General features: G+C 46.5%; 1 protein-coding gene across 6 annotated transcripts in view; it reads right to left on the bottom strand.

Annotated features, from left to right (window-relative positions):
- The window catches only part of wdr17 (WD repeat domain 17), a 114,847-nt gene extending 88,966 nt beyond the window's left edge, over positions 1 to 25,881 (bottom strand). For 4 of the 6 annotated variants that reach the window (XM_078561690.1, XM_078561674.1, XM_078561664.1 and 1 more), the window contains exons 1-11: positions 25,759 to 25,881; positions 24,360 to 24,543; positions 23,892 to 24,122; positions 22,441 to 22,692; positions 16,853 to 16,975; positions 14,229 to 14,416; positions 13,873 to 14,041; positions 11,420 to 11,511; positions 6,765 to 6,847; positions 3,544 to 3,630; positions 639 to 803 (exon numbers count right to left, since the gene is read on the bottom strand). In XM_078561690.1, coding sequence (XP_078417816.1) covers positions 639 to 803; positions 3,544 to 3,630; positions 6,765 to 6,847; positions 11,420 to 11,511; positions 13,873 to 14,041; positions 14,229 to 14,416; positions 16,853 to 16,975; positions 22,441 to 22,692; positions 23,892 to 24,122; positions 24,360 to 24,543; positions 25,759 to 25,881 — 1,697 coding nt within the window. The remainder of the gene's footprint in view (positions 1 to 638; positions 804 to 3,543; positions 3,631 to 6,764; positions 6,848 to 11,419; positions 11,512 to 13,872; positions 14,042 to 14,228; positions 14,417 to 16,852; positions 16,976 to 22,440; positions 22,693 to 23,891; positions 24,123 to 24,359; positions 24,544 to 25,758) is intronic. The other 2 variants (XM_078561706.1, XM_078561699.1) reach the window with 1 other exon arrangement.
- Between the last annotated feature and the right edge of the window lie 2,083 nt (positions 25,882 to 27,964).

Below are 27,964 nucleotides of genomic sequence, written 5' to 3'. Positions count from 1 at the left end.
TTGGTGACTATCTTATACTCGTGGCCTTTAATTATGCTCTTCCCCACAAGAGGAAACATTCTGTATCCACTCTATCAAAACCTTTCATAATTCTAAAGACCTCGATTAGGTCACCCCCTCGGCTGTCTTTTTTTAAAGAGAAAAGAGGGTCAGCCAGTCAATTCTTTCTTGTTATTTACAGTACATCTGTTGTTAACACTGTAAATCCTCTCTGCATGCTCTTCAGTGCCTCTATATCCTTTTCATAATATGGTTTGGCACTTCCCTACTTTTCAACTCCATCCTTCTAGAAATAAAACCTAGTGCTTGGTTTGATTTTTGCCACAACTTTTAGTGACTGTTGGATTTGTACTCCATTTTGCAAAATATGTTGGTTACTTTTGATTTTACATCCCTTTCTGCAAAGGGGGCAAATCGCATGAACATAGTGCCCGCTAAAAATGGCGGGGGCTGTCATTAATAGAACGGAGCTCCCACGTTTGAAGGGTTAAAAGCAGCGCTTGAAGGCAAGGCGATTGCAAATGGAGAAACTATTTTCTTCATCGTCAGCAATCACCTCTCAAAGCAGCTTTGCGCGCTGACTCACTGGAATAAAAGGTTTTGCCACCACCTATTTCACTGTGCTCAAGAAAGGATACCTGTCATCAGAACCGCTGCAGAGGATGCCTTCCCTCAGTGGAGACCACCTGACATGGAACACTTTGGCAGTGTGCCCGGTGAAAACTTTCAGTGGCTGGTCAGAACTGGTCGCTAAATAGTAAACGCGAACACTCTTGTCCTCGCAGCCTGTAGCTATCATATCTCTGGAAGGTAAAGAGGGTGTTTAAATAAACATATATAATAAAAGGGAGGGAACAGTTTTAAAAATGAAACTTTTGGGGATTTGTTTTTATACCTCTTCTAATCACGGCAAAGGATGTTACGGCGAGAGAAAGGAACACGTCGCGCTGATGACTGTCCAGGAACAATAATAAACGTGGGGCACTCTCGGGTCAGGTCAACTAGCGAAGAGAGTTCCCTCAGTTCTGCCCAAAGAATATGCCTTACCTCCAACCTCAGAAAAATAGCCGTACTGTTAGCAAGGTGACATTTTCCATTTCTGGCACCTGGTGTGCTTCATCGCCTGAGAGAGGTTATCAGTTTTTGTACTACTACTACTTTCATATGACGGAAAAAGTTTATAACAGAATATATAGTTTAGCTACCCGTTCGATGGCATCATGAGGTACCTAGTGGAGAAACAGTGTGCCACCTGTAGCAAATCTCGGAGGGCAGGTTGATGTGATAAGTTCCGTGGTCTGTGATTCATGGTCACAACTGCACTTCGGGTTGACTGTCATCTTCCACTTTTTATTTGTTCATGGGATGTGGGTGTCGCTGGGATGGCGTCGATCAGAGGGCATTTAAGAGTCAATCACATTGCTGTGGGTCTGGAGAAACATGTAGGCCAGACCAGGTGAGGATGGCAGATTTCCTTCCTTAAAGGGCATTAGTGAACCAGATGGATTTTTTATGACAATCGACAATGGTTTCACGGTCATCATCAGACTTTTAAATCCAGATTTTTTATAACTGAATTTAAATTTCACCATTCGCCACTGTGGGGATTTGAACCTGGGTCCCCAGAGCATTACCCTGGGTCTCTGGAATACCAGCACAGCAATAATACCCCAGTGACCATGCCACTACACCACTGCCAATCCCCTCTGTTGCCCCGGCCTACCCAACTAAAAAGTCAGTTGGGAGACAACCAAAAAAAAGGTGGCTGACCTGCAGCAATTTTTTCGCTTGGCTGGGCATTAACTGGCTCCGGGCGAGACTTCCATCCCCACCTGGAGAGGCTGTCCTGCCTTGGAGACCTGTCAGCCAATCGGACTGGCTGGCAGCTCTGCCGTTCCAGCAGTGCCAAGTTTGAGCTGTGGCCACTGCTGGGATTGCAGGCAGTTCCCAAAGAAGAGGAGGTTATGGGGATCGCACTGAAGGTCAGACCGGGGTATCAGCGGCAAGAAGGGTGAGGCAGGTGGGGGCCTGTGTTTGAGAAGCCAGGGTGAGGGGAATTAGAGGAGGGGTGCGACCTTGGGATGGGAGCCTCCGATAGGCACAGGATGAGGAGAGTTAAAAGGGTGGTATGACCTTGGGATGGCAGCCACCGCTGGGCACAGGGAAGTCCCAAAGGAGGTCCCCATTCCCCCTCCCCACATCAGCTTGCCCAGTAAAAGCTGCCGGGCTACCTGCTTTGCCTGGGCTTCCCCCTGCTGTGAGCAAACTAGCGTCAGGAGCAGGATGAGGCCCTTAAGTGACCATTAATTGGCCACTTAAGGGCCCTCAATAGGATAAGCTTGCTGCCCGACACCTTCACCACTCACTGTGATATGGGAGAACAGTTTGGGGGCGTGTGGGAAGGCAGCTGGCAGGCCACACGCTACACTTTTACCAGTCTCCCCAACCTTTCAATCCAGTCCATGGAGTAGGTGGGTGCATTGCCCTTTGCCAGGAGCCTCTGCTGTTCGGTTAGGGATGAGGTCTTTAAGCTGCATGCGTCCCATTGTTTATCCATCTGGATAGTGGGTACCAGCTGCATGAACATTAGCTCATGTTTTTCAGAACCGCCAGTGTGATTTTCAGTTCTTTCTCGGTGGGTTCTTCAAACCTGAATGAATGGGAAGGCTGGTGTGGTTCAGGATTCGCAGGCCACGATGGCGTCACCACAGAAGGCAGACGGGTCAGTGCGTGACGGCACTGGGAGCCACTAAGCTGGAGTGGACTTAGGTGCCCCTGACATGGTTCTCACGGCAGTGTTTAGCTGCATGTAGGGATGTGTGGCCACTGCAGGACCATGAGGCAGAGCAGTGTACTGCACAGAGTAGACTAAGTCCACTACTGTGGTGCAAAGTATTCTGGTTGTAATCCTATGATGTTCCAGTGAGTTTCCTGATCAGGTTCACCCTGGTTTTTACTTTTTGGCTAATGTTGATGAGATGACGTCAACAGGTGAGAGTCTTGTTTTGTGTCAATCAATGCTAGTATTGTGACTGAGCCCATGTCGATGTCGGCTAGTAAGTGTATTGTGACTGCAGAAAGTCACCTCTTGCAGGACCGCTATAACTAATAAATAGAGGGAATGTCCTTTGTCAGTCTGGGTTCGTTTCGAACATGGGTCCCAGAAACGGTGTTAACCAACTGCCTTAACTTAAACCCTTTTTTCTTGCTTTTTTTCTTCCTCCCTTCTTCTTGGCTCAAACACCTGCTAGTGGAAGCTGGCCAAGGAGCTGTACTGATAGAGCATCAATGGCTGGACTGTCCCACCCTCCTGACTGAGGGTGTAGTGCAGAAGGTGGAGGTGCGAGGAGCTCTTTTACTTAAAAAAAAATTGCAGATTAATTTCAACTGCTTTCATGACATGCTAACTTTGACCCAGCTGAATAAGCATGGCATTCATATGGGCAGCACAACAAATAATATGGCTCACACTCTACAGGGATAAGTGGTAGCAAATCCAAAAGAATAAGTGAATAAGCTGCCCAGTTGCAAGGATTTACTTACTTATTATTCTGGCTCCAATCACAGCCAAAAACAGCAGCTGGATGCTTGTACCTGTGCAGAACTTTCCCATCGATCGTTCGAATGATACTGCAAACAAACAAGAAGTCAACTGCGTTTGGGCAGCAGTAAATACACTCAGAGACCCCATGGTCAGGTTTTCAGCTGCGGAATGATTACTTGGTGTGGGTGAGCGTTGCAAATCGTGGCCCCAGATGTTGTGTCAGGATCCAACACTTCCAAGAGAGTCTGCAGCTTTCAAAGTGAAGGCAGGGAATAGGGAATGGGGAACTCGCTTGCCTCCAGGTAATGGCTCATTAAGCTCCTTTTGGACCTTGTCACTTGGTCGTGGGCGTGTGTGTGTGTGTGGGGGGGGCGGGGGGGTGGGGGAAGGCGTCGGATTTTGCTAAACTTGATCATTCTGGTATAGGTTCACAGCGGGGCAAAGGAAAAGTTATTTTTCTAACGCACCGGATCATGCATGGTACCTCAGTGATTCCCGTTCGCATCCTGTTTCATGCCTTTATCCCCATGGCCCTCTGAGGCAAGGCAGCAGCAGGCTCTAACATGGCTGCCGCCTGCCTTTGCCGCTGGCACCAGCCAGGCAGTTTCATTCTCCTGGAGAAGCTCGGCGCCACTGATTGAGCGCCTCCAGCTCAATTAGGGCATTTACATTTAAAAATAGTGTCACGTGAACGATGCAGGTGAGGTGTGGGGTCAGGACCCGCAATTCATACGGGCAGCAGATTCCCGACCCAGCTTTGAAACTCCCGCCCCATTGCTGGTGACCAAAAGCTATGCTCCCTGCCTCCATCATTAAGCATCTCCCCTGCGCCTGTTTCCACACTAGCTTATATAAAAAAATATAGATGAGGAAATTGCAGATGCACTAGCCAGAAATTTCCAAAGCTCTCTCAATTTGGGAGTGATGCCTTTGCACTGGGAAACTACAAGTGACAACCCATTATTTAAAGTAGGAGGAAAGGGAGAAACTATTGACCTGTTAGTTTAACATCAGCTTTGGGAATGTCACCATCAGAGTGACTGAGCACTTGGGCAAGTAAGAGCTAAATCAAGGAGAATTTGGAGTGGTAAAGGGTAGGCCATGTCTGATTAGCCTCCTTGAATTGGTTGAGGAGGTGGATTAAGGGAGAGCAAGAGGATTCCTATCCCACTTTTACATTGTTCATATGGCCTGATACTGACCTTCCTAATCCTCTTGAGCACAAGCCCAAGAACAAATGGTCCAAAGCCATCATATGTTCACCCCGACAGATGGACAAGTTACAGGAAGTCCATTTCATGTATCTCCTCTCCTTATGCTTTCATTTTTGCTTTCTACCCTACATTGTTAGTGCTGGGATTCAGACAGCTATTCTTTCTTTGTTCTGCATGGAAAGAAAGCAAGATAACTATATTCAAAAGCTCCACTAATCTAACATCCACCGTGTGAGCAGACTGGGTCTATTACATAGAAAGTGCAGCACAGAAACAGGCCATTCAGCTCAACAGCTGGTGTTTATCCTCCCCATGAGCCTCCTCCCATCAGTCTTCAAATAACTATCACCATAATCTTCAATTCCTTTCTCTCTCGTGTTTTCCTAGCTTCCCCTTAAAGGTACTGAATGCCTCAACTATTCCTTGTGGTAGGCAGTTCCACATTCTAACCACTCTCTTGGGTTAAGAAGTTTCTACTGAATTTCCAATTTGACTTATCACTAACTATCTTATATTTATGGTTTAGTTTTAAACTCCCATGCAAGGAAACATTTTCTCTGTGCCTACATTATCAAGCCCTTTCCTAAACTTAAAGGCAGTGTTTGATCAGAGTATCCATTTTTAAGACTGTCGTTTCAGCCTTCCATCTGAATAACATGAAAGCCAAGGAAGAATCTCATGTCCAGTTTGGTGGCCATGACCCATGGCTTACCCATGACCCAATGCCAAAATAACTTGGCATCACACTTGACCGTACATTGACCTATTGGCAATACCTCCAGAAGACCAGAGTCAAGGTCAAGATGAGTGTGAATCTCATACAGAAACTGATGGGTGCCATCTGGGGCAGCAGAGCCAACACACTGCGTGCAGCTTCACCCGCTCTGGTCTACCCAACAGCAGGGTACTGCTGCTCAACCTGGCTCAGGAACAGCCACACAAGCATGGCAGATATCCAGCTCCGGGAAATCCGAAGATTATTTCTGCGACGTTGAGACCAATGCAGCTTGGGTGACTTCCTGTTCTAGTACCCATTGAACCTCCTGATGTTCGCGGAGAAAATATCCTCCTCAAAGAACACCATCGGCCTACAGCTAATGAAGCACTCCAGTCGACGCTGGACTTCACAAGAAAACCCGCGCGCTCGTCTGAAATTCCATAGCCCCAAATACAAACTGACGAAAGCCCCGCCCCCTCGATGACACATCTCCTGGCTGACCGCCAACATCTCCAGCTGCGACCTGTTAACCGAGCCTGGTGGTGAAGTCCCAGGTTTCAACCTTCCGTGGAAAATCTGGAAAACCCTCAACCTCTTGAGGATGGGCCGAGGATATGTGGCCGCTTGCTCCACAGGTGAAACATGAGGAACAGCTTAAATGGTGACTGTGGCCATCCATGTCAGACCATCTCCCACACGCTGAGCTTCTGCCCTGAGAGATCCTGGTGGCATCACAGCCATTTACCATTGATGCCGTTGAATGGATTGTTAACCTCGACATTGAACTATAACTGCTTCCCGGCCATACGAATAAAAGAAATCTTAAAGGCCTTTATCAAGTCACCCCTCAGCCTTCACTTTTCGAAAGAAGAGCCCCGGCCTGTTTAATCTTTCCTGAGAATCTTAATCTCATTCCTGGCATCATCCTTGTAAATCCTTTTGCCACCATGGTGTCCTTGGTGCCACTCTTTTACTAGCATGGGGGTGCTTTATAGGCCTGTTTTCAAAAAGCATTCCTTCACTTCCGCTAACAGGAGACAGGTAGAAGAAAAGGAATGAGAGCAGTGGGAGAAGGGCTAAAAACCAGCAAAATCTGGCAACGAAATGAGCTGGGAGCAGCGACAGCGAGATTCAGAGAGCAGGAGGATTTGTTGATCATGGGAAAATTGTATTGCTCCAGTCCATTATAAATCATACAAACGTCCGTAAACTGTACATGCCTCCTAATGTTCTTACACACTGTTAGCAATTTTTTAGAAATGAGACAAATGACGAAAACAACACTTACCAGAATCCATCGCCACTACACGTTGCTATTCTTTTAGAATCTTTGTGGCTCCAAGCGATACAGAAGATTCCATTTTTTCCATGCTTCAAAGAACAATAAAAGACACTAACGACCAACCGTTATATCAAAGTAAAAACAAGGTATTCATTTAGATATCTAACAAGAAACTGGCTGCTTCGCTGATTGAAATTAGATAATGAATCATCAATGTACTGCAATTAAAAATTGAGAATGCTGGAGTCACTCAGCAGGCCTGGCACGATCTGTGGAGAAGGAAACAGAGTGAATGGGCCGAATTTTAGATCCAGGGTCCCAATTCTGCCACTGGGCTAAATTCCGGATCGGGAACCCAGGGGTGGCCTTCGAAGGGATTATTGAGGGTGCAGCCAATGAAGAGGCTGCCTCGGGGTGCCTTGTCCAATTAAGGACAATGGGTGGGCTCTGCCACTGGGAGGGCCAATGAGAGTGCCCAATTCTCTGGGCGGCTGGCGCTCCCACCGGGACAGGCAGACATTGCCTCTGCTGCTGCATAGGTGGGCGAATGTGAGGGCGTCTCAAGATGGAAGTACCCTCTGAAGACTTGGAGATGGTACAAAATACATTATGGCCACAGCTGCCAGGCCACCACAGCAGAAGGACAGCCTTTGCACCGGGTGACTTGTGGCCACAGGTCTGGCCCTTGCAGCTGAACAGATCCATGCTGGGCTCCTTTGTAGGATATGCCTCCCACCTTGCCGCAGAGGGACTGGTTAGAGTGTGTGAGGGGAGCATAGACATTGAGATGGCCGATGTCATACCAGCAGTTTTCAATAAAAAGATCTAGGCAGGGTAAGAGGCCAGTATGAGGGGTCTAGGTGGAGGGGGAATACTAGAGACAGGTAAAAGGGTCCACTGCGTGAGGGAAGAGTCCTGGCCAAAGTAGTAGGCATGGAGGCAAAGGTGACAGAAGAATTGATCAGCATCATGCTAAACTCGCAATTCATTGTGGTGGGCTTGTAAGGGGATAAAGCTGAGGTCTTTGCTAAGGACAGATTTGTCAGGGTCAGAGAGGGGAAGGTCAGAAGGCATCGAAGAGGTGAGATTAGAGAAGGAATGGGGTCACAAGGAAGTGAAGAGATAGAAGTGTCCGAAGGGGTCTTGGTACCCGTGAATCTTTGAAGTTTGTGATTTTTCACACATGAAAACAGGAAAAAAGGTTCTTCTGTTAAAGCGTCAGGTGAGACGAAAAGTGAATTGGAACCATCGACCAGGAGACTTTGAGATAGATTGAGTGGGTACTGCTGCAGAGAGAAATGTAGTATTGTTTCATTACCATTACCATTGTAGTACTTGGAAACAAGAAGTAAGTATTTTGGGATCCAGATGAAGCTGATAATATGTTTGCACTTGGCATCACAAATCTGTATCATCTAAATCCCTAGACATGCTATTGGTTTATAACCGTCTGGACGATTTATGTGACGCTATTCTTTATTTAACCTGTAGGTGAAACATTACATGCCAGACTCAGAATATTTCTTTGCCAAAGGCTTAGTCAGGCTATCTAGAGAGCTGAGAGTGATGCCTTCCACCGACACTAATCTTCAAGTTGAAAATATTGACTCTTTATTAAACTACATTTTAGTTAGAACCATTTGATTAGACTTCTTATCCCTTATTCTGATAGTTACACAAAAAGGGTAAATGTCATGCCTGTGTTAAACTGTGCTGTTTAAGAGTGCTCTACATTTCACTCTCCAAACATCCGATCCTCGTAATGACTCAGATTTATTTCCTCAATTTCTTGGCAAACGCTCAAAAATGCATTCAAATCCATGCACAGAGAGTCACACAGTTTTAATCTTTCCTTGTTTTATTTCAGTGAGTTTCTCTAGTACTGAAACAACTTTGGCAGATACTTTGTGGACACCACATGAAAGGAATTGATGTTGCGTTGTGCAAAAAGATGAAACAGTCCTCAACATCAGGAGTGGAGGGGAATGGGAGACGTCCATGTATGAATACAGACTGACTTGAGGCTCTTTCCCTGATAAACAGACAGTTTTCTTCTTCCTGTCTGATGTCCCTTCCATACACCGATACGATGAGAAGTCTGAATAGCGCCCCCCCATAAGTCACTCACACTTTCCTTTGTTCATGCTCTATGGGCCAAACCTTCTGGTTTCTGGGGAGGCCCTGCCTGCTGCTGGTTGAATACCGGTGGCAGTGGGATGAGGCTCTTCTGTTACACTTAAGTGGCCACTTAAGGGCCTCAATTGGTCTCTTGGCGGGAAGGACGCCTGCAAGCTTCCCTGACCTGGGCTTGATCAGAGAGAGAAGGGAGGGCGGCGGGATCTCCACTCCTCACCCTCCCACCCGATCACATGCCACTCCTGGCTTCCAAACTCGTCGGAGGGTGAGGGGTGCATTAAGTTCCACCCATCAAGTCATCAGATTCAGGATGGACATCAAGCATGGGGTGGCATGAAAGACATCAGAATAATTTGTGTATCCACAAACAAAGGCAGAAAAAAATAACAAAAGAGAAAGAAAACCTTGTATTTATATAGTGTCTTGTCATGTCTTTCAGAAGCATCACAAAAGTTTCATATACAGCACAATGTTAGGAACATAGCGAGGAGCATTAACGGAATATGTTGAGGCATTAAGAGCACGAAATGTAAGAATAAAGGCATGGACCATTAAGAAGTTAAAGTAAGACAGTCAATAACACTGTCCTATTTATGCAACAAATTAAATCCCAGGGCAATCATTACAGATGTATACAACACTGCAGACTCATGTGGCACTGCAACAGGATATGTTTAACTCCATGCCAGTGAATGTGAGTAGTTTGCAAACATCAGTGATTCCTGAGGTGATTTATAACATAGAAACATCGAGTAGGCCATTCGGCCCTTCGAGCCTTCATTATGATCATGGTTGATCATCCAACTCAATAGCCTGCTCCCGCTTTCTCCCCATATCCTTTGATCCCTTTCATCCCAAGAGCTATATCTAACTCTTCTTAAAAACAGACAATGTTTTGGCCTCACCTACTTTCTGTGGTAGCGAATTCCACAGGCTCACCACTCTCTGGGTGAAGAAATTTCTCCTCATCTCAGTCCTAAATGGTCTACCCCGTATCCTCAGAGTGTGACCCCTGGTTCTGGACTCCCCCACCATCAGGAACATCCTTCCTGCATCTACCCTGTCTAGTCCTGTTAGATTTTTATAGATTTCTATGAGATCCCCCCTCATTCTTCTGAACTCCAGCGAATATAATCCTAACTGCCTCAATCTCTCCCCAAATGTCAGTCCCGCCATCTCAGGAATCAGTCTGGTAAACCTTCGCTGCACTCCCTCTATAGCAAGAACATCCTTCCTCAGATAAGGAGACCAATACTGCACACAATATTCCAGGTGTGATCTCGCCAAGGCCCTGTATAATTGCAGCAAGACATCATTGCTCCTGCACTTGAATCCTCTCGCTATAATAACCTTGAAATGCCGTGCTATTTTTTAATCCCACATATAAATTGAACATGTTATTCTACATATTACACGCAAGAGCTGTGTTAAAGTTATAGTGGCTGGGAACATAATGGTGAGCAGGACTAGTGAATACAGTAGGGCTGTTAGTGACTTATGATATCTCAACTGAAGCAATGTAAAACCAGGGACATACCAGGGAAGTGTATGCTTATATTTTAGAGTTCGATACTAATGTACAAAATACTCTGTATATTCTACAGTCAAATTTTTAACAGAATAGTTCTAAACTCCAATGAGTATAGACCCAACCTGTTCAACCGTTCCTCATAAAACAACCCCTTCATTGCAGGAATCAATCTGGTGTACCTTCTCTGAACTGCTTCCAATGCAAGTATATCTCTTCTTAAGTTAGGACAGGAAAATCCCGCCGCAGAATACAGCACCAGAATGGTGGTGCTCGAATAAGTGTTAATGAGCTCCAGATAAATTTAGTCATAAATTATGCATTCATGCCGTCTCCATTTTTATTTTATTTTAGTAAGATTGATAAGTGCGAGTTTTGTTGATAATAACTTGTTGATGATAACTTTTGGATAACTTGCTAAATTTAACTGCCATTTTGGGAAGATGCAAAAGATTCTACGGCACTATTCAAAGAAGAGCAGGGAAGATGTCCTGGTCAGCATTTACCCCACAACCTAAATAATCTAAAACGGATTATTTGGTTATTTGGTACCTTGCTATATGCAAACTTACCATTGCAATTCCCAACATAACAGCAGTGATTATACATCTAAAGCACTTTGGGACATTCTGAGAAGGTGAACGGTTCATGTTATTAACTTCTTCCAATTCTGACGAGAGGTTATTGACCTGAGACCTTGGCTGGAATTTTCCAGCTCCTCTGCGACGGGTTCCCCGTAGGAAGGCCGGCGAGCCATTGAAAGCTCTGTTCACATCGGCGGGACCAGAAGATCCTGCTGGTGTGAGGGTTTGGAAAATTCCGGCCATTTTCCCTCTGTTTCCCTCTCCACAGATGCTGCCTGATCTGCTGCACATTTCCAGCTTTTTTTTCATTTTTAACCTCATGGATTTTATAGTCACTCTGAAAAATACTAAAAGGTCAACTTCTATTTTACTTCTTGCATTTAACCATAAGAAGATAGAATGTAACAACTTACCTCATTAAACCTAGTAACCGTTTTCCCCTTTTTCACATCCCAGATAAAGGCTCCGTTGCGTGAGGTTGCACCTGCGATGCAGTTTAGATCACCTTCAAGTAAAAAGGGCATTAATATGTCGTGGTGAAGTGTCCAGCGCTTACACTTACAAGTTTTTAAATGAGTAAACTGCTCTTGTTCTAGTCACTACAGACACAAAGACACAGCTCCTCAAAGTACAAATATGGAAACATAGCACAAGGATGGGATCTGACTTGGTTGTGATCAAGGCAGTACGGGAGGGGCACAGATCAGGTTTAGTTTAGGGGGACACGGGCAAAATTGTGTAAATTAAAATCACAGTGCCTGCTTAATTGTATACTAGAACAAGCTGAAAATAAGTTTTTAATTATTGATTCAAATTCATGGCACTAAGTAGTCTCTAGGACAGGTTTTCATAGAATCGTAGAATGATACAGCACACTCGGCCCATCGTGCCTCTGCTGGCTCTTTGGAAGAGCTACCCAATCCCCTGATCTTTCCCCCTAGCCCTGAATGGTATTTATCCAATACCTTATTGAAAGTTACTATTGAATCTGCTTCCATCCATCTTTCAGGCAGCAAATTTCACATCGCAAAAGGTCAATGTTTAATTATCTTTTCCTCCTGTAACTGCTGGTTATTTCGACAATCACCTTAAATCTGTGTCCTCTGGTTGCCAATTCTTCTGCCACTGGAAACAATTTCTTTTTATTTACTCTACTAAAGCCCTTCATGATTTTGAATATATCTATCAGATCTCCCTTTAACCTTCTCTGCCCCAAGGAGCACCATCCCAACATTGCTAGTCTCTCAGGATATCTGATGTCCCACATTTGCTACTATTCCCTGGGGTGGTTGTCAGATCCTGATTTCACTCAACTCTTTTCCCTCTATCTCTGCCTGTTCTTATAACAACTCTTTGGGCTGCAATGTAAAGTTGATGCCCACCCCACCACCTTCCCACCCATCCCTGAGCTCACCCCCGTAATACAGGGGGGAGTAGTGGATGGGTGCCAACATCAGCAGCCGGCCTGCCATATTTAAATCGGTAATCCAGGATGTATTAGGCTTGTTGCCAAGCCAATTGACCCTGATAGTATTGCTGCCCGTGCCATAAAATGTTTGGCGTGGGCAATCGGGCGAGAGTGGGCAGTCTGATTTATTAAATAGTCTCCTGAAAGGGCACAGAGGAAGTGGGGGTTTATCTTCGGGGGCTGCCCTTTGCTGATTGGGGCAGGGTTGGGGGGGTGGGGGGGTGGGGGGGGCAACCCTCCCCCTAAGATAATCTCCTCCCTTTCTTCCTACCTGTTCGCAGCCTTAAACTCAACAACCCTCCCACCTACCCTCCTCCCTGACCTTCCCAAACCCTCCCTGCCCAAGACCCCAGACTGACCTGATTTCGGGGATCCACTGTGCCTTCTTCCTCCTCCTCTTGCAGTCCCGGCAGTGCCCACGAACGTGCTTTTGGCGCTGCCGGGACTGATGCAGCTGCCAGCCAATCCAATTGGCTGGCAGCTCCTGAGGGCAGGGCTTCCTCTCCAGTGAGGGGTGGAAGTCCCACTCCGGCCTTGTTTAGCCCAGCCGCGTGGCTGTGGGGTGCGCCAGTGTGGATAATCAGCAGCTCTTAAAACATAAGCCTTGGCTTCGCTTAATCACAATTTCTTGATTTGGCTTGTCTTTTCATGTATTACTGGGTAGCACAATGTTAGTGTTATTGGACTCGCACTCTAGAGGTCTGGACATGGTAGCTCGTGGAAATTTAAATCCAAATAATTAATAAGTCTGGTAAAAAGCTAATCTCAGTAATGATCACCATGAAACTATCTGATTATCCCAAAAAACCCATTTGGTTCACTAGTGTCTTTTAGGGAAGGGAATCTGCCACTTTTACCCGGTCTGACCTATATATGACTCCAGAACCACAGCCATGTGGTTGACTCTTAACTGCCCTCTGAAATAACGTGGCAAGCCACTCAGTTCAAGGGCAATTAGGGATGGGCAATAAACGCCGGCCTTGCCAGCGATGCCTACATTCCATGCAAGAATAAGTTAAGAAAAAAATCCTTGAGGTGAGGAAATCTGCCATCCTTACCCAGTCTGGCCTACATGTGACCAGACCCACAGCAACATGGTTGACTCTTGGCTGCCCTCTTAACTGCCTCTGAAATGGAAACCCCTTCAGTTAGAAGGTGGCTCACCACTACCTTTGTCAGAGCAATTGGGGATGGGCAACAAACGCTGGCCTTGCCATACCCTATGAGATAAATGGTGTGGCCTGATGGCTTTAACAATTCACCTGAGCTTCTCACTAGAAGGAGCACTACTCCATGTGAGGGCAATGCAACTTCAATGGTGCCGACCCCTGTGTCGGCATGATGTGCACTCGGTATTTAGCAGTACTGACAAGGGGTTCCTGATCAGTGATCGCTTACCTGGAGCCCAGGACAGGGAGTAGATTACTCCCTCATTACCAGGTGAAGTGTAGACTGCTGTCAAGGTGTTTATATCCCACACCTTAATTGTCCCATCAAATGATGCCGTGGCTAGGAGGTTTGGATCGTCTGGTTTAAATTTACAGTCGAAGATTGTTTCCACGTGACCCTAGAATAGAAATTAAAAACAAGACCCATTTTGGGACCCGTTAGCCTTTTTTCTAATCATGCTACGTCCACAGCTATTTGCTCTTCATCCATCACAGCACAGAGGATACCAGTGATAGTCACTACGGGTGCAATTTAAAATGCAATTGGAAGTGCAAAATTGGAAAGTGCAATTGCCTAGAGCCTACCAAATCTCTCAGGAAGTTCCATTTCTTCTCTCCCATGTCATACAGCCCAACTCCACCATCCATGAAACAACACACGGCGTGTCCAGGCGGAAGAGAAAACGCTTGATTTTGAGAGAGGGTCGGAGGGGGGATGGCTTCACTAGTCGATGATGTATGGTGGTTCTTTGACGGGGAATGTGTTGAATAGCCTGAAAAGGACATCACGAACGTTCACTTCTAACATTCTCTTCCGTTCTAAAATAGCTGTCGTTAACCGACAGCGCTACACCCAACATACCGAGTTACCCAACCATCCCCATTAACTGACACTGATGGAGGCTACTAAATAGTCTTGGGGAGTTTCGATATTGAAAGTGCCCATTGCAGTTTTATGCAACGTTACACGGAGAGATATATTTTGCTTTCATTATGATGCGACGTACTTAAAAGAAAGAAACAAAATAATGACAAATAATCGGCTCTTATTTTTAAAAACAGCCTCTACAACTAGATGGTGTTTATTTGTTCTGTTTCCATGCAATTATTGAGGAGCAGGTTTCTGCTCGTAACAGCTAGTTTCATTGGCTCTGAGTTCCCTTGAATTGCAGGCCAATCTGGCCTCAGAATGTCTACCCTTAGCCTGTTGGAAAACACTAACTGGGGCCTGAATTGCTTTTCTTTTCTTTTGACTGAAGTCTCAACATAAAGCCCTTAAACAGAAGACTCAATTTTTCTCTCTGTATTTTTAGGAAGCTAAAGTATGAAGTCTTTGATTGTTTGCCAGCCGCTCTGTCACATCAACAAAACGGGATGTGATTTTTTCACCAGTTTATTTATTACAAAGGGTCCTCGGTTTAATCATTTGTTTTCAGTCCCTGGCAAAATTGAACATTCCTAAAACTCCAAGAGTACATTTTAGGAAGGAGGGCAGCTGGCACACTAGTGTTAACTCTGATCAGGACAGAAACTTCTATTCCTTTCTCCCTCATGTGTTAACTAACTTCCCCTTAAAAGTATCCATATGCTATTCACCTCAAGTACTCCCTGTGGTAGCACATTCCTCATTCTAAACGCATTTGGGTGGCAACACCCTGAGACTCTTCTCGTGGTTTAGGTGGACCTTGTGCACCGTCCTTTGAGCTATGATGGGCCTTAGTGATTTTTAAAATTGTGAGTGAGGGATGATATAATATATTATTGAAACATAAGTTTCTGCGGGGACTCAACATTGTAGATGCTCGAAGGATGTTCCGAATCGAGGACTAGGGGACACAGTTTCAAAATAACGGGTCCCCCATTTAAAAATGGAGATGAGGAGAAATTACTTCTCTGAGGGTTGTTAAGTCTTTGGAATTCTCTTCCACAGAAAGGAGTGGAGGCTGGGTCATTGAATATATTCAATGCTGAGTTAGATTTTTTTAGCTACAAGAGACTCAACGGTTATGGTGGGGGGTGGGGTGCAGGGAAATGGGGTTAAGATCACAATCAGATCAGCCATGATTTCATTGAACGGCATAGCAGGCTCGATGGGCTGAATGGTCTACTCCTGCTCCTATTTCTTATGATCTTATGATAAAGCACATTCTCCTGGATACATATATTGGCGACTGTTTATTATTTTATGACCCCTAGTTTTGGTCTCCGCATAAGTGCTCTATGCCTCAAACCCTTTCATAATTTTAAAGACCTCTAATAGGTTGCCCTATAGCTTTATATTTTCTATATCCTGTTTAGGGTGAGGATATGGCAGCGTTGCAAGAACTCTGCAGTTGGCTATGTTCTACCAGATCGATGGTTAATGTTGACACTCGGGGCTGAATTTTACCCTGGCGGTGGGGGTCCTTCCAACGGGCCCGCAAGTGGAGGGTGGGGGGAATTCGGGGGGGCACAACTCTGCAGGACCCAGACCTGCATTTTGTCAGTGGCAGCCAGCTAATTTGTTGCCGCCAGGGCATCTGCCCATATTAAGGACAGTTACCTGCCTGCCAGTCAGTCGGGAGGATCGGCCACCATAGGGACTGCACCTGGAAGAAGAGGAGACTATGGAAAGACGGCATTCCTCCAACATGGCAGTTGAGTTCTGGGGCCACCGGGGTCACTTGGGCAGGTTCCTGTCAATGGCAGGCGGTGAGGGCAGGTGGCACCATTGTCGTGGAGTCAGCCACTCTGGCCTGGAGGAGCCCCTCGGTGCAGCAGTAGAGAGAGGCCCTTAATTGGCCACTTAAGCGGCACAATTAGCTTCGGAGCAGGAGGGCTGTCCTCCGCCTTCTCTGTCGCTGGAAAGATGGCATGGCGGTGGGGAGACGACAGGCACTCCAAACCCCATTTTCACTTGCCATTTTACGGCACTCCCCTTGCCTGCCAGTCCATCACCAGAGGACTGGTAAAATTAGGCCAAACAGATTCCCTCAGCTTAATCAGCAAAAGTAAGAAAAATGTAATCTGAAAAGAGAATGCATTTAAGATAGCAATTCATTGCAAAGGACACAAATTTGTGTTGTAAAATTACACTTACAACAGATAAGTATTATAAAGGGACATCGATTTGACTTTATTGTGGACTTGGGTAAACATCATAACTTTAATCAATTAACTTTCCAATTTTCACTATAGGCCATGATGTTTTCTTTCAAGTTGCTACCTACATTTTTTCTTTGGTGAGGAACTCAGCACATGTAAAGCATGAAACCCTGTCTTCTTCAGCTTGAAGTTATCAATTGGTGTTGTTCTTGAGACATTCCAAACACGTAAGACACCAACTTGGGAATCTAAAGACCAGCAGAAGGATATTGGAATATGAGAAAAATATTCAACAAGCAGCATGATACGTCTACAATTAATCACACGGTCTAGACAATAGGCAGCTGAACAAGGTAATATTAGGTACTACTGGCTTTCATTTTACATAATCCTCCCAACAGAAAAGGAACAAGGTGAATTCAGGTACTACTGATATAACCCTACTAGTATCTGTTACAAAATGGTTGACAGACTGCAAAGAAGAAAGAAAGGCTTGCATTGATATGGCACCTTTCACAGCCTCAGGATCTCCCAAAGCGTTTTACAACCAATGAAGTATATATTTTAAAAAATTTCATTCAAGGGATGTAGGCTTCGCTGGCTGGGCCAGCATTTATTGCCCATCCCTAGTTGCCCTTGAGAAGGTGGTGGTGAGCCGTCCTCTTGAGCCGCTGCAGTCCATGTGGTGTAGGTACACCCACAGTGCTGTTAGGGAGGGAGTTCCAGGGTTTTTGACCCAGCGACAGTGAAGGAACGGTGATGTATTTCTAAGTCAGGATGGTGTATGACCTGGTGGGGAACGTGCAGATGGTGGTGTTCCTGTGCATCTGCTGCCCTTGTCCTTCTAGGTGGTAGAGATTGGGGTTTGGAAGGTCGTGTTGAAGGAGTCTTGGCGAGTTGAAGTGTAGCTACTGTTGTAATGGAGGAAACACTGTGAACAATTTGTGCACAGCAAGCAGCAAATGTGATGATGACCAGAAAATCTGTTTTAGATTGTAGGAAGGGGGAAGAGCTTCACTGCTTCAGATAGTACCGCAGGATCCTTTACCAATAAAAGAAGACAGATGGGGTCTGTATTTAATATCTCACCTCTGATAATGCAGCTCTCCTTCAATGCTGCACTGCAGTGTCATCCTAATTCACATACTCAAGGTTTTGGATTTGGACTGGAACCCACACCCCTCTAACTCAGAGGTGAGTGGGCCATAGCTGACATCTGATAAACTCATACATGGACATTAGTGTTTTTGCTTTTCACTCATGTGAACTAGTAGCAAAGCTAAACTATTTTTACTTATGCAAAAGTAATATAACTACCTACATAATTAAACAGATGGAACCATTTTTATGAGTTAACAGTGCCTGATCAAGCACGGCATATTTCATGTGTGAGAATGAGACAACAAAAGTCACTATACTCTACCCTCTGGAACACTCTTCCCAAACCACTTTGCCGAGATGCGTTTCTAACAACATTTCCTCTCGATCACCAAGACCGCTAACGTTCACCACTGTAACATCACCTCCCTCAGCTCACCTGGCGTTGAAACTCTTACTCGTGACTCTATTACCTCTAGATTTGACTATTCCTTCCGATGCTTGCTTGGCCAGTCTCCCATCTTCCACCGTACATAAACTTGGATTCATCCAAAACCTTGCTCCCTGTATCGTAACTTGCATCAAGTCCTGTTTACCCATCAGCCCTTAGCTTGCCGACCTATTTTGGCCCTCAGTCTGGCAACACCTCAATTGCAAAACTCTTATCGTTGCTTTGAAATTCCTGCATGGCCTCGAACCTACCTATCTCTGTAATCTCCTGGACCCCTGCAACCATTAGCGATCTTTGTGCTGCTACAATTCTGGTCTCTTGTGTGTCCCCATGGGTCATTCCACATTGGTCGCTGTGTCTTCAGCGGCCTAAGCCCCAAAGCACCGGAATTTCCTCTCTAAACACACACTCACTTACTCTGTCTCTCTCACTCTTAGTCACTCCCACACAATCACTCACTCACTCACTCCCACACACACTCACTCACTCCGACACACACTCACTTACTCTGTCTCTCTCACTCTCACTCACTCCCACACACACTCACTCACTCCCACACAATCACTCACTCACTCACTCCCACACACACTCACTCACTCTGACACACACTCACTTACTCTGTCTCTCTCTCACTCCCACACACAATCACACACTCTCTCACATGTACTCACTCACTCTCATTCTTTCTCTCGCACTCACTCACTCACACAGCCTCTCTCACTCACTCCCACACACACTCACTCACTTTCTCTCTCTCTCTCTCTTACTCCTACATACTCACTCACTCTCTCTCACTCTGTTCCCTAGGCCCACTCCTTGGCACTCTGTTCCCTGGGCCCACTCCCTGGCACTCTGTTCCCTGGGCCCACTCCCTGGCACTCTGTTCCCTGGGCTCGCTCCCTGGCACTCTGCTCCCTGGGCCCACTCCTTGGCACTCTGTTCCCTGGGCCCACTCCCTGGCACTCTGCTCCCTGGGCCCACTCCTTGGCACTCTGTTCCCTGGGCCCACTCCCTGGCACTCTGTTCCCTGGGCCCACTCCCTGGCACTCTGTTCCCTGAGCCCACTCCCTGGCACTCTGTTCCCTGGGCCCTCTCCCTGGCACTCTGTTCCCTGAGCCCACTCCCTGGCACTCTGTTCCCTGGGCCCACTCCCTGGCACCCTGTTCCCTGGGCCCTCTCCCTGGCACTCTGTTCCCTGGGCCCACTCCCTGGCACTCTGTTCCCTGAGCCCACTCCCTGGCACTCTGTTCCCTGGGCCCACTCCCTGGCACGCTGTTCCCTGAGCCCACTCCTTGGCACTCTGTTCCCTGGGCCCTCTCCCTGGCACTCTGTTCCCTGGGCCCACTCCTTGGCACCCTGTTCCCTGGGCCCTCTCCCTGGCACTCTGTTCCCTGGGCCCACTCCCTGGCACCCTGTTCCCTGGGCCCTCTCCCTGGCACTCTGTTCCCTGGGCCCACTCCCTGGCACTCTGTTCCCTGAGCCCACTCCCTGGCACGCTGTTCCCTGGATCCACTCCTTGGCACTCTGTTCCCTGGGCCCTCTCCCTGGCACTCTGTTCCCTGGGCCCACTCCCTGGCACTCTGTTCCCTGGATTCACTCCTTGGCACTCTGTTCCCTGGGCTCGCTCCCTGGCTCTCTGTTCCCTGGGCCCAATCCCTGGCACTCTGTTCCCTGGGCCCACTCCCTGGCACTCTGTTCCCCGGGCCCACTCCCTGGCACTCTGTTCCCCGGGCCCACTCCCTGGCACTCTGTTCCCCGGGCCCACTCCCTGGCACTCTGTTCCCTGGATCCACTCCTTGGCACTCTGTTCCCTGGGCTCGCTCCCTGGCTCTCTGTTCCCTGGGCTCGCTCCCTGGCACTCTGTTCCCTGGGCCCGCTCCCCAGCACTCTGTTCCCTGGGCCCTCTCCCTGGCACTCTGTTCCCTGGGCCCGCTCCTTGGCACTCTGTTCCCTGGGCCCGCTCCCTGGCACTCTGTTCCCTGGGCTCGCTCCCTGGCACCCTGTTCCCTGGGCCCGCTCCTTGGCACTCTGTTCCCTGGGCCCGCTCCCTGGCACTCTGTTCCCTGGGCCCACTCCCTGGCACTCTGTTCCCTGGGCCCACTCCCTGGCACTCTGTTCCCTGAGCCCACTCCCTGGCACTCTGTTCCCTGGGCCCGCTCCCTGGCACTCTGTTCCCTGAGCCCACTCCCTGGCACTCTGTTCCCTGGGCCCACTCCCTGGCACTCTGTTCCCTGAGCCCACTCCCTGGCACTCTGTTCCCTGAGCCCACTCCCTGGCACTCTGTTCCCTGGGCCCGCTCCCTGGCACTCTGTTCCCTGGGCCCTCTCCCTGGCACTCTGTTCCCTGGGCCCTCTCCCTGGCACTCTGTTCCCTGGCCTCGCTCCCTGGCACTCTGTTCCCTAGGGTCACTCCCCGGCACTCTGTTCCCTGGGCCCACTCCCTGTCCCACTCTTCGGCTCTGTTTCCCTGCACCACCCCACCCCCTCCCGGCGCTCTGCCCCCGAACTCACTGCTGCTCCTCTAATCACAGATATCTTTCTCTCCCCCATTTGATTTATTTCTATCAGCATCAAACACGGGAGAGAAATTCCCTGTTATTGGCGGAGCTGCTCCTTGCAGAATCTCCCATTCCAACTTTACTGTTTGACTGGCACTTTCAAGACTGGCTCCGGGTTCCACATAGAGGAGCTTTGCGGCCTGTGGGCCGTATGTCGGACAAGCCTGCCTGAGGTCATATTAAGTTAGATGCACTATATAGAAACAGGCTGCTGTTTATGTTTGCCTAACCACATTTAGAAGACTCTAGCAACACCGTCTCTTCAAACATTCCCTTTCCGAGCTCTCCCTTTATATCTTTGATTCTGTGCTCAGTTTCCGCCCCTGTTCCTCGTGAAATGCTCTGAGGAATTCTTCAATGTGAGGAGTGCAATCTAAGTATAATTAGTTATTTTATGTTACAGGTGATTTTTTAAAAAATTCATTCATGGGATGTGGGCATCGCTGGCTAGGCCAGCATTTAATGCCCATCCCTAACTGCCCTCATTCAGAGGGCACTTTTAAGAGTCAACCACATTGCTGTGGGTCTGGAGTCACATGTAGGTCAGACCAGATAAGGACAGCAGATTTCCTTCCCCAAAGGATATTAGTAAACCAGGTGGGTTTTTAAACAATAATTTCACGGTCATCATTAGACTTTTAATTCCAGATTTTTATTGCATTCAAATTTCACCATCTGCTGTGTTGGGATTCAAACCCAGGTCTCCAGATCATTACCCTGGGTCTTTGGAATACTAGTCCAGTGACAATGCCATTAGACCACTGTCTCCCCGATCTTGAATCAAAACCTTAACTGGAGATTCCCTGGGAGTTGTCTGATCTGGGTGATCAGTGACCAACTGCCTCCCAAAAAGTGGCATCTGTTCTAATTTTGTTGTGCGTAGAGTGGTCATTTAAGCACCCTTTCATGTTCTTTCTCGTGGCCGCTCGCATGCGGTATCTTGAGGAGGATGACTGGTGCGGAAACTGCCAGTTCCTGCACAGCCACGCATGCGCACAGCTAAAAGGTTACACTGCCCCAGGGTAGACCTGAGAGCTCTGCTGATCTCTTGCTGATGTTATGCTGGGAGCACCCTGGGGAAATTCTCAGGGCCTGTGTATTCTTGTGCATCACATATCCACAGGTGACCCAGTTCAGAGCTCAGCCCACTTTTACTTTACCCGCTGTTTTCTTCTATTTGCTTCTTCTTTTATTCCCACGATGTGGGCATTGCCCTCAGAAAAGTGGTGATGCCACCTTCTTGAATACAATTGAGTGACTTGCCTGGTCATATCAGAGGGCAGTTAACCACATTGCTGTGGGTCCGGAGTCACATCTGGACCAGATCAGGTAAGGACAAACAGATTTCCTTTCCTAAAGGACACTAGTGAACCGGGGAGGTTTTTAGGACGATCTGATAGCTTCATGATTACCATTACCAAGACTAACTTTTTAAGTCCAGGTTTATTTAATTAACAGAATTTAAATCCCCCAACTGCTGTGGTGGGATTTGAACTCATGTCTCTCGATCACTAGTCCAAAACATAACCACTAAGCTTAGACCACACCTATTAAATAAGTCATAATATATATTTGCTTCTTTTTTTTCTGTTGTTGATAATACCTACCTCCAGTTATGAACATCCCAGGAGCGCTGGGGACCCAGGCCAAACATTGTACTGAAGCTGCAGCACTGGGGAAACTGAAGGTTGTAATACAGGACAGTGATTCTGAATCAACCAATCGAATTCCATTGTGTAGATTGGACACCAGTAGATAGTCCGTGGAGAGCGGATCCCATTCCAGGGCCGTGATTGGATCCTCTTCGTCTGTTCCCTCCAGGGATTCTGGTCTCAGCACGTGCTTCTGACTCTTGGCCCCTGGTGCCCAGAATAGAGAAAAAGTCTAGGCAATTATTGCTAAACTAGAAGAAGTATCGTTTGCATCATACTAAATGGCTTGATGTAAATACATTCTTTACATGATCACGAGGTCACAGGAATTTTATTTTTTTGAGGAAGGATGTGAGTGTTCTTGAGAGAGGGTAGAGGAGATTTAGCAGAATGTCTCCGGGGATGAGGAATTTTAGCTACAAGGTTAGGTTGGGAAAGCTGGGGTTGTTCACCTTGGAGCAAAGGCGATTGAGGGGGCAATCTGACAGGGGTGTACAAGGTTAGGACAGTGTTAGATAAGGCAGACGAAAAAAAAAAAGTTGTTGCCATTACCTAGCAGTACAAGGGCTAAGGGGCAAAGATTTATGTTTCGGTCAAGAGATACAGAGGGAATGTGAGGGAGACCAGCTTTACACAGCTCGTATTAATAACCTGGAACTCTGCCTACGAAGGTGGTGGAAGCAGGGGCAATGAATGATTTCAATAAGAAATTGCGGATATACTAGAAGGAAATAAACTTGCAAGGCTACAGGGATGGAACAGGGGAATGGAACAGATTGGATTGCTTGACAGAGAGCCAGCATGGACTATGGGATGAATGGCCTCCTTCAGTGCAATAATGACTCTATGACAACACTGCTCCCCATCTTCACTCGTGTACTTATTCCCACTTCTCTCACTCAGGCATATGAATATTAATACACACACACCCATCTATTTGTAAGTGTCTACTCTTATAAATGCAAAAGGGTATGTGGGGGTGGGGGGGAGGGCAATTTTTATCCTCTTCAGTCCCAACTGAAATTAGGCAGGTTGACAATTAAGAATAGTAGGATGAAACTGGGCAGCGTAAGCCTCACTGCCCTAACCGGAATGTCCCACCAGTCCACCTGCCCCTTCCTTGCCAGGCTGCTGTTAGTTATCCCCGCCTACTACATGCTAATTCTTCTTGAGCCACTTGCATTAGCACTGGTGACAGCACAGAAATCATTGATCCACAGTTCTGAAATAACTAAGGCAGTCGGCAGGGAAATGCCTTTGGCTGTAGCTTAGATGAACTTCCATGAGAGGAAAGTGCAATCCGCAACTTTTAATAATACAGATTAATTGTTCAAACGATCAAAGTATCATGTAACTATAATAAGCCAGCTGTGCATTGCCAGTTGTGAATCATCACAGAGACCTACCAGGCTGAAAAATGGACAAGCTCCCATCTGTGTGTCCAAATACCACCTTCCCTTTCTTTCTAGAGTGCCACCTGAAAAGGCAGATGTCTGACAGGAAGCTGTGAGCCTCCTTGTGTACTGCGACCCCACAGTCTGCTCCAGAGATCGTCCAGATATACAGCGGACCTCGATGAGAGACAAATGCCATTGCCTCACCTGAATTCCAACACCAACTGAGGGAAGCGGGAATCCCTGGAGAGAATAAAAATAACAGTTTTTTTGGATGGCTATAGTAGGTCTTTGCCAAGCCTTGGCTAACATCACTACACGGTTGCAAAAAATAGATCATGGTGGATGGTTAAATTAAAATGTTAACCTCAAAAGACTCATTGTGTGTTCTCAAAATATTATTCTGTACCCTGACGCTGTAACAAAAATTGAGCCCGTCACTCAACAGCAAGTCTGAGCACGATCTAATGGTTACTGTACCTTTTGTGTTGTCCAGTCTCGCTATCACCTTTTGTTCTGCCACGTTCCAAATGATAATTAGGTTGTCGGCACTCGCACTGGCAAACATGTCAGAGTTGTGAGGACACCAAGAGATAGCCGTGATGGTCTTTTTGTGCTCAGACATGATTGCGTAAAGTTTGAATTCATTGTACCTGTGATCAAGCTGAACCACACAACAAAGCAAAATTAGAATGCAACTTTTAGTGGGAATAGCTGAGAGCCCATCTAAAATTTTGTGCCCATTTCTGGAGGGCAAACACTTGAGTAAAGGCAAATTCTGGATCCAGCCTGAGAAAGGCTGCGACTGAAGGAGCACAGCTTCACTTTCAACAAATCGGATCCTCTCCAATAAGATTAAGGGAGATTAAGGAACGACATCTCCAACGCAAGGGGTTATCAACAGATATTGCCCACCAACAGATATCTATCCGTCTGTTGGCCAGCACCTGGAAACTATTTATTTCCCCAACTAAACCACCAAGAGTTAAACATGTCCATCAGAAAACCTAATTTCTATTCCTTACACATAGTGTTAAGTGCAGCATGTTTTGAAGGACAAAGTAACTTTGAGTCTCTAGCTCTCCACCACTGGGGTTTCTCAGTCTATTGTAGACTAATTGATAAAGATTCATTACTATGATTAGACAACAATTCCACTATTATCATATCATGTGACTACCCAGATGGTAGAAGGCAAATATGATGGACCTTGGTCTTCTTATGTTTAGAAATTCCTATCAAGGAGCAGAAAGATATCTAACTATCTTGAGGTTGGATTCCCCTTCCTAACTAATTAACTTAAGCACCTCAGTTCTCATCCCACGATAGGTTACAGAAATGCATCATAGCTGGAAAGCTTAAGCAGCCTCTTTATTCTATTATCAGGGACTGAATCATTACCTGTCACTAAACTACAGTGCATCAGTCCAAAAGATTAAAGAGAAAAAAAAAATCTATTACTGCGATTCTAGACACTGTCACTCCTGTTAGGTGATGGGTAGAGGTCGGCTATCATGGAGACAACTTACAATTTAGGGAAACAAACTACCTCTGCTGTGGCCACGTCTTCATTCATTTAAAAGAAATTATCCTTTACCTACAGTATGGTCATTCCTGTCAGCAAATAAGAGAAATCACAGGGACAATTTTCTTTCAAGACTTCACAATGCTGCATTACTTTAATTCCTTTCTGCACAGATTGATGATCCAGGAACAGGGGAATTCCAGCTCGAAAATTTAGGACTGATCCTTGGTTTTGCCAAAGACAAAAGTAAATCTAACTGTTCCCTTCTTAGTGGAGTAAATAAGTCTGTACAGGCTGAAGATATGGAGTAGCAGGTATGTTTTCTAGCCTACTTAACCACAGCATTGGGTTTACCTGGTAAACGTATATCGCCAGTGTAGCACAATATGCAAATCTGTCTCCACTGGCAACACAAACATCTTTGTTCCAAGGCTGACAGCCAGCAGCCAGAAGTCCGACCTGTTTAACCTGTGACATCTTCACCTGTGAACATATGATCCATGCGTTAATAAAGATTGAAATGATTCAAATATTTTACTTAATAATTGGTAACAATTTCTGATATCATTTATTTTATTGAAAGAAAAAGCTGTGGTTTTCTCACAGGCCATGACATGTTTATTGAACAGGATGGAAGGAAAGCCAAATCAGGTCGGTCACACTTCATCGACCCTATTGAATGGCCATTGAGCAGTCCCACAGAAATTTGGAGGGGTGTATAAGAAACCTTTGCCCACCTGGGAGCCTATTCATAAGACTCTGATACCACCATTCTGGATTCATCCTTTTCTTTCCTCCTCATCGGTTTTCAGGAGGGAATAGGATAAGCAACTGAAGGGCAAATCTTACAGGACTTCAGGGGAAGTACAGAGGGAGTGGGACTAGCTAAATTGCTCTTCCAGAGAGCTGCCACAGCCTTGAACGTCCGCCCTCTGTGATTCATAGGGAAACGCGGCACCCTAAAATCTGGAAACCGCTGAGAGGTTTGGAATTTCCCTGTGAATTATCTTTACTGCCTGATTAACATATTTGCATTAAACTGCTTTCACACATCTCTGTGAATAAACATCTTCTGGAACTCTGCCTCTGAAGGCGGTGGAGGTGGGGGTCACTGAATATTTTTAAGGCAGTGGTTGATAAATCCTTGTTAGGCAAGGGAATCAAAGCTTACCGGGGGTAGAAACAGAAATACCTGGAAAAACTCAGCAGGTCTGGCAGCATCGGCGAAGGAGAGCACAGTTGGCGTTTCGAGTCCTCATGACCCTTCAGAACGGGGGTAGATGGGAAGGTGGAGCTCGAAAAACAAATAGATCAGCCATGATCTTACTGAATGGCGGAACAGGCTCGAGGGGCCGAATGGCCTACCTCTGCTCCTATTTCGTATGTTTGTATGTTCATATAAAGTGTTGCATAAAGGAACTTGACAGAAAGGTTTTGCCCAGTATGCTAAAATAGTGCACAGGAGGGATTCCAATTGCAAATTACCTGCATATCATTCAATAGCACAAGTAAAGTAAACCAACTTGTTGTATGAGAAGTTTACTATATAAATTCACAATGTCATGCCTGCAGGTTTCTACCTCTGTTTGTGGACAGGCCATCAAGCAAATAAAATCATGGTTCATTTTCACCCTTATGCGCTATTTTCTCTTTCTCTTCTTAAGATTGTACTGGAGTCTCGTTCCAGTTCTGTGCCAGGTTTACCTCATTTCATAAAAGCAAAATTCTGCGGATGCTGGAAATCTGAAACAAAAACAAAAATAGCTGGAAAAACTCAGCAGGTCTGACAGCATCTGCGGAGAGGAACACAGTTAACGTTTCGAGTCCGTATGACTCTTCATCAGAACTAAGGAAATAGAGAAATGAGGTGAAATATAAGCTGGTAGAGGGGGTGGGACAGGTAGAACTGGATAGAGGGCCAGTGATAGGTGGAGGCAAAGAAGAGATTGCCAAAGATGTCATAGACAAAAGGACAAAGGGGTGTTGACGGTGGTGATATTATCTAAGGAATGTGCTAATGGGGACATTAAGGGTAGCAAGCAGGACAAGCAAGTAGCAGATGGCCCTAGTGGGGCTGGGGTGGGGGGAAAGGATCGGAATGGGCTAAAAGGTGGAGATAAAACAATAGATCGAAATGAATTTAAAAATAGGTGGGAAAAGAAAAATACATTTTTTTAAAATTATGAATTATTGGAAAAAGGGGGATCGGAAAGGGGGTGGGGATGGAGGACATAGTTCATGATCTGAAGTAGACTAAATTGCATTCGCTGCTCCCAATGCGGTCTCCTCTACATTGGAGAGACCAAACGCAGACTGGGTGACCGCTTTGCGGAACACCTTCGGTCTGTCCACAAGCATTACCCAGACCTCCCTGTCACTTGCCATTTCAACACTCCACCCTGCTCTCATGCCTACTTGTCCGTCCTTGGCCTGCTGCAATGTTCCAGTGAAGCCCAACGCAAACTGGAGGAACAGCACCTCATCTTCCGACTAGGCACTTTACAGCCTTCCGGACTTAATATTGAGTTCAACAGCTTCAGATCATGAACTCTCTCCTCCA

The sequence above is a fragment of the Cetorhinus maximus genome, chromosome 2 (assembly GCF_964194155.1).
Source record: "Cetorhinus maximus chromosome 2, sCetMax3.hap1.1, whole genome shotgun sequence".
In the NCBI taxonomy this organism is placed as follows: domain Eukaryota; kingdom Metazoa; phylum Chordata; class Chondrichthyes; order Lamniformes; family Cetorhinidae; genus Cetorhinus; species Cetorhinus maximus.
The sequence above is the reverse complement of the archived record's forward strand: the minus strand, read 5'-3'. Positions and strand labels throughout refer to the sequence as shown.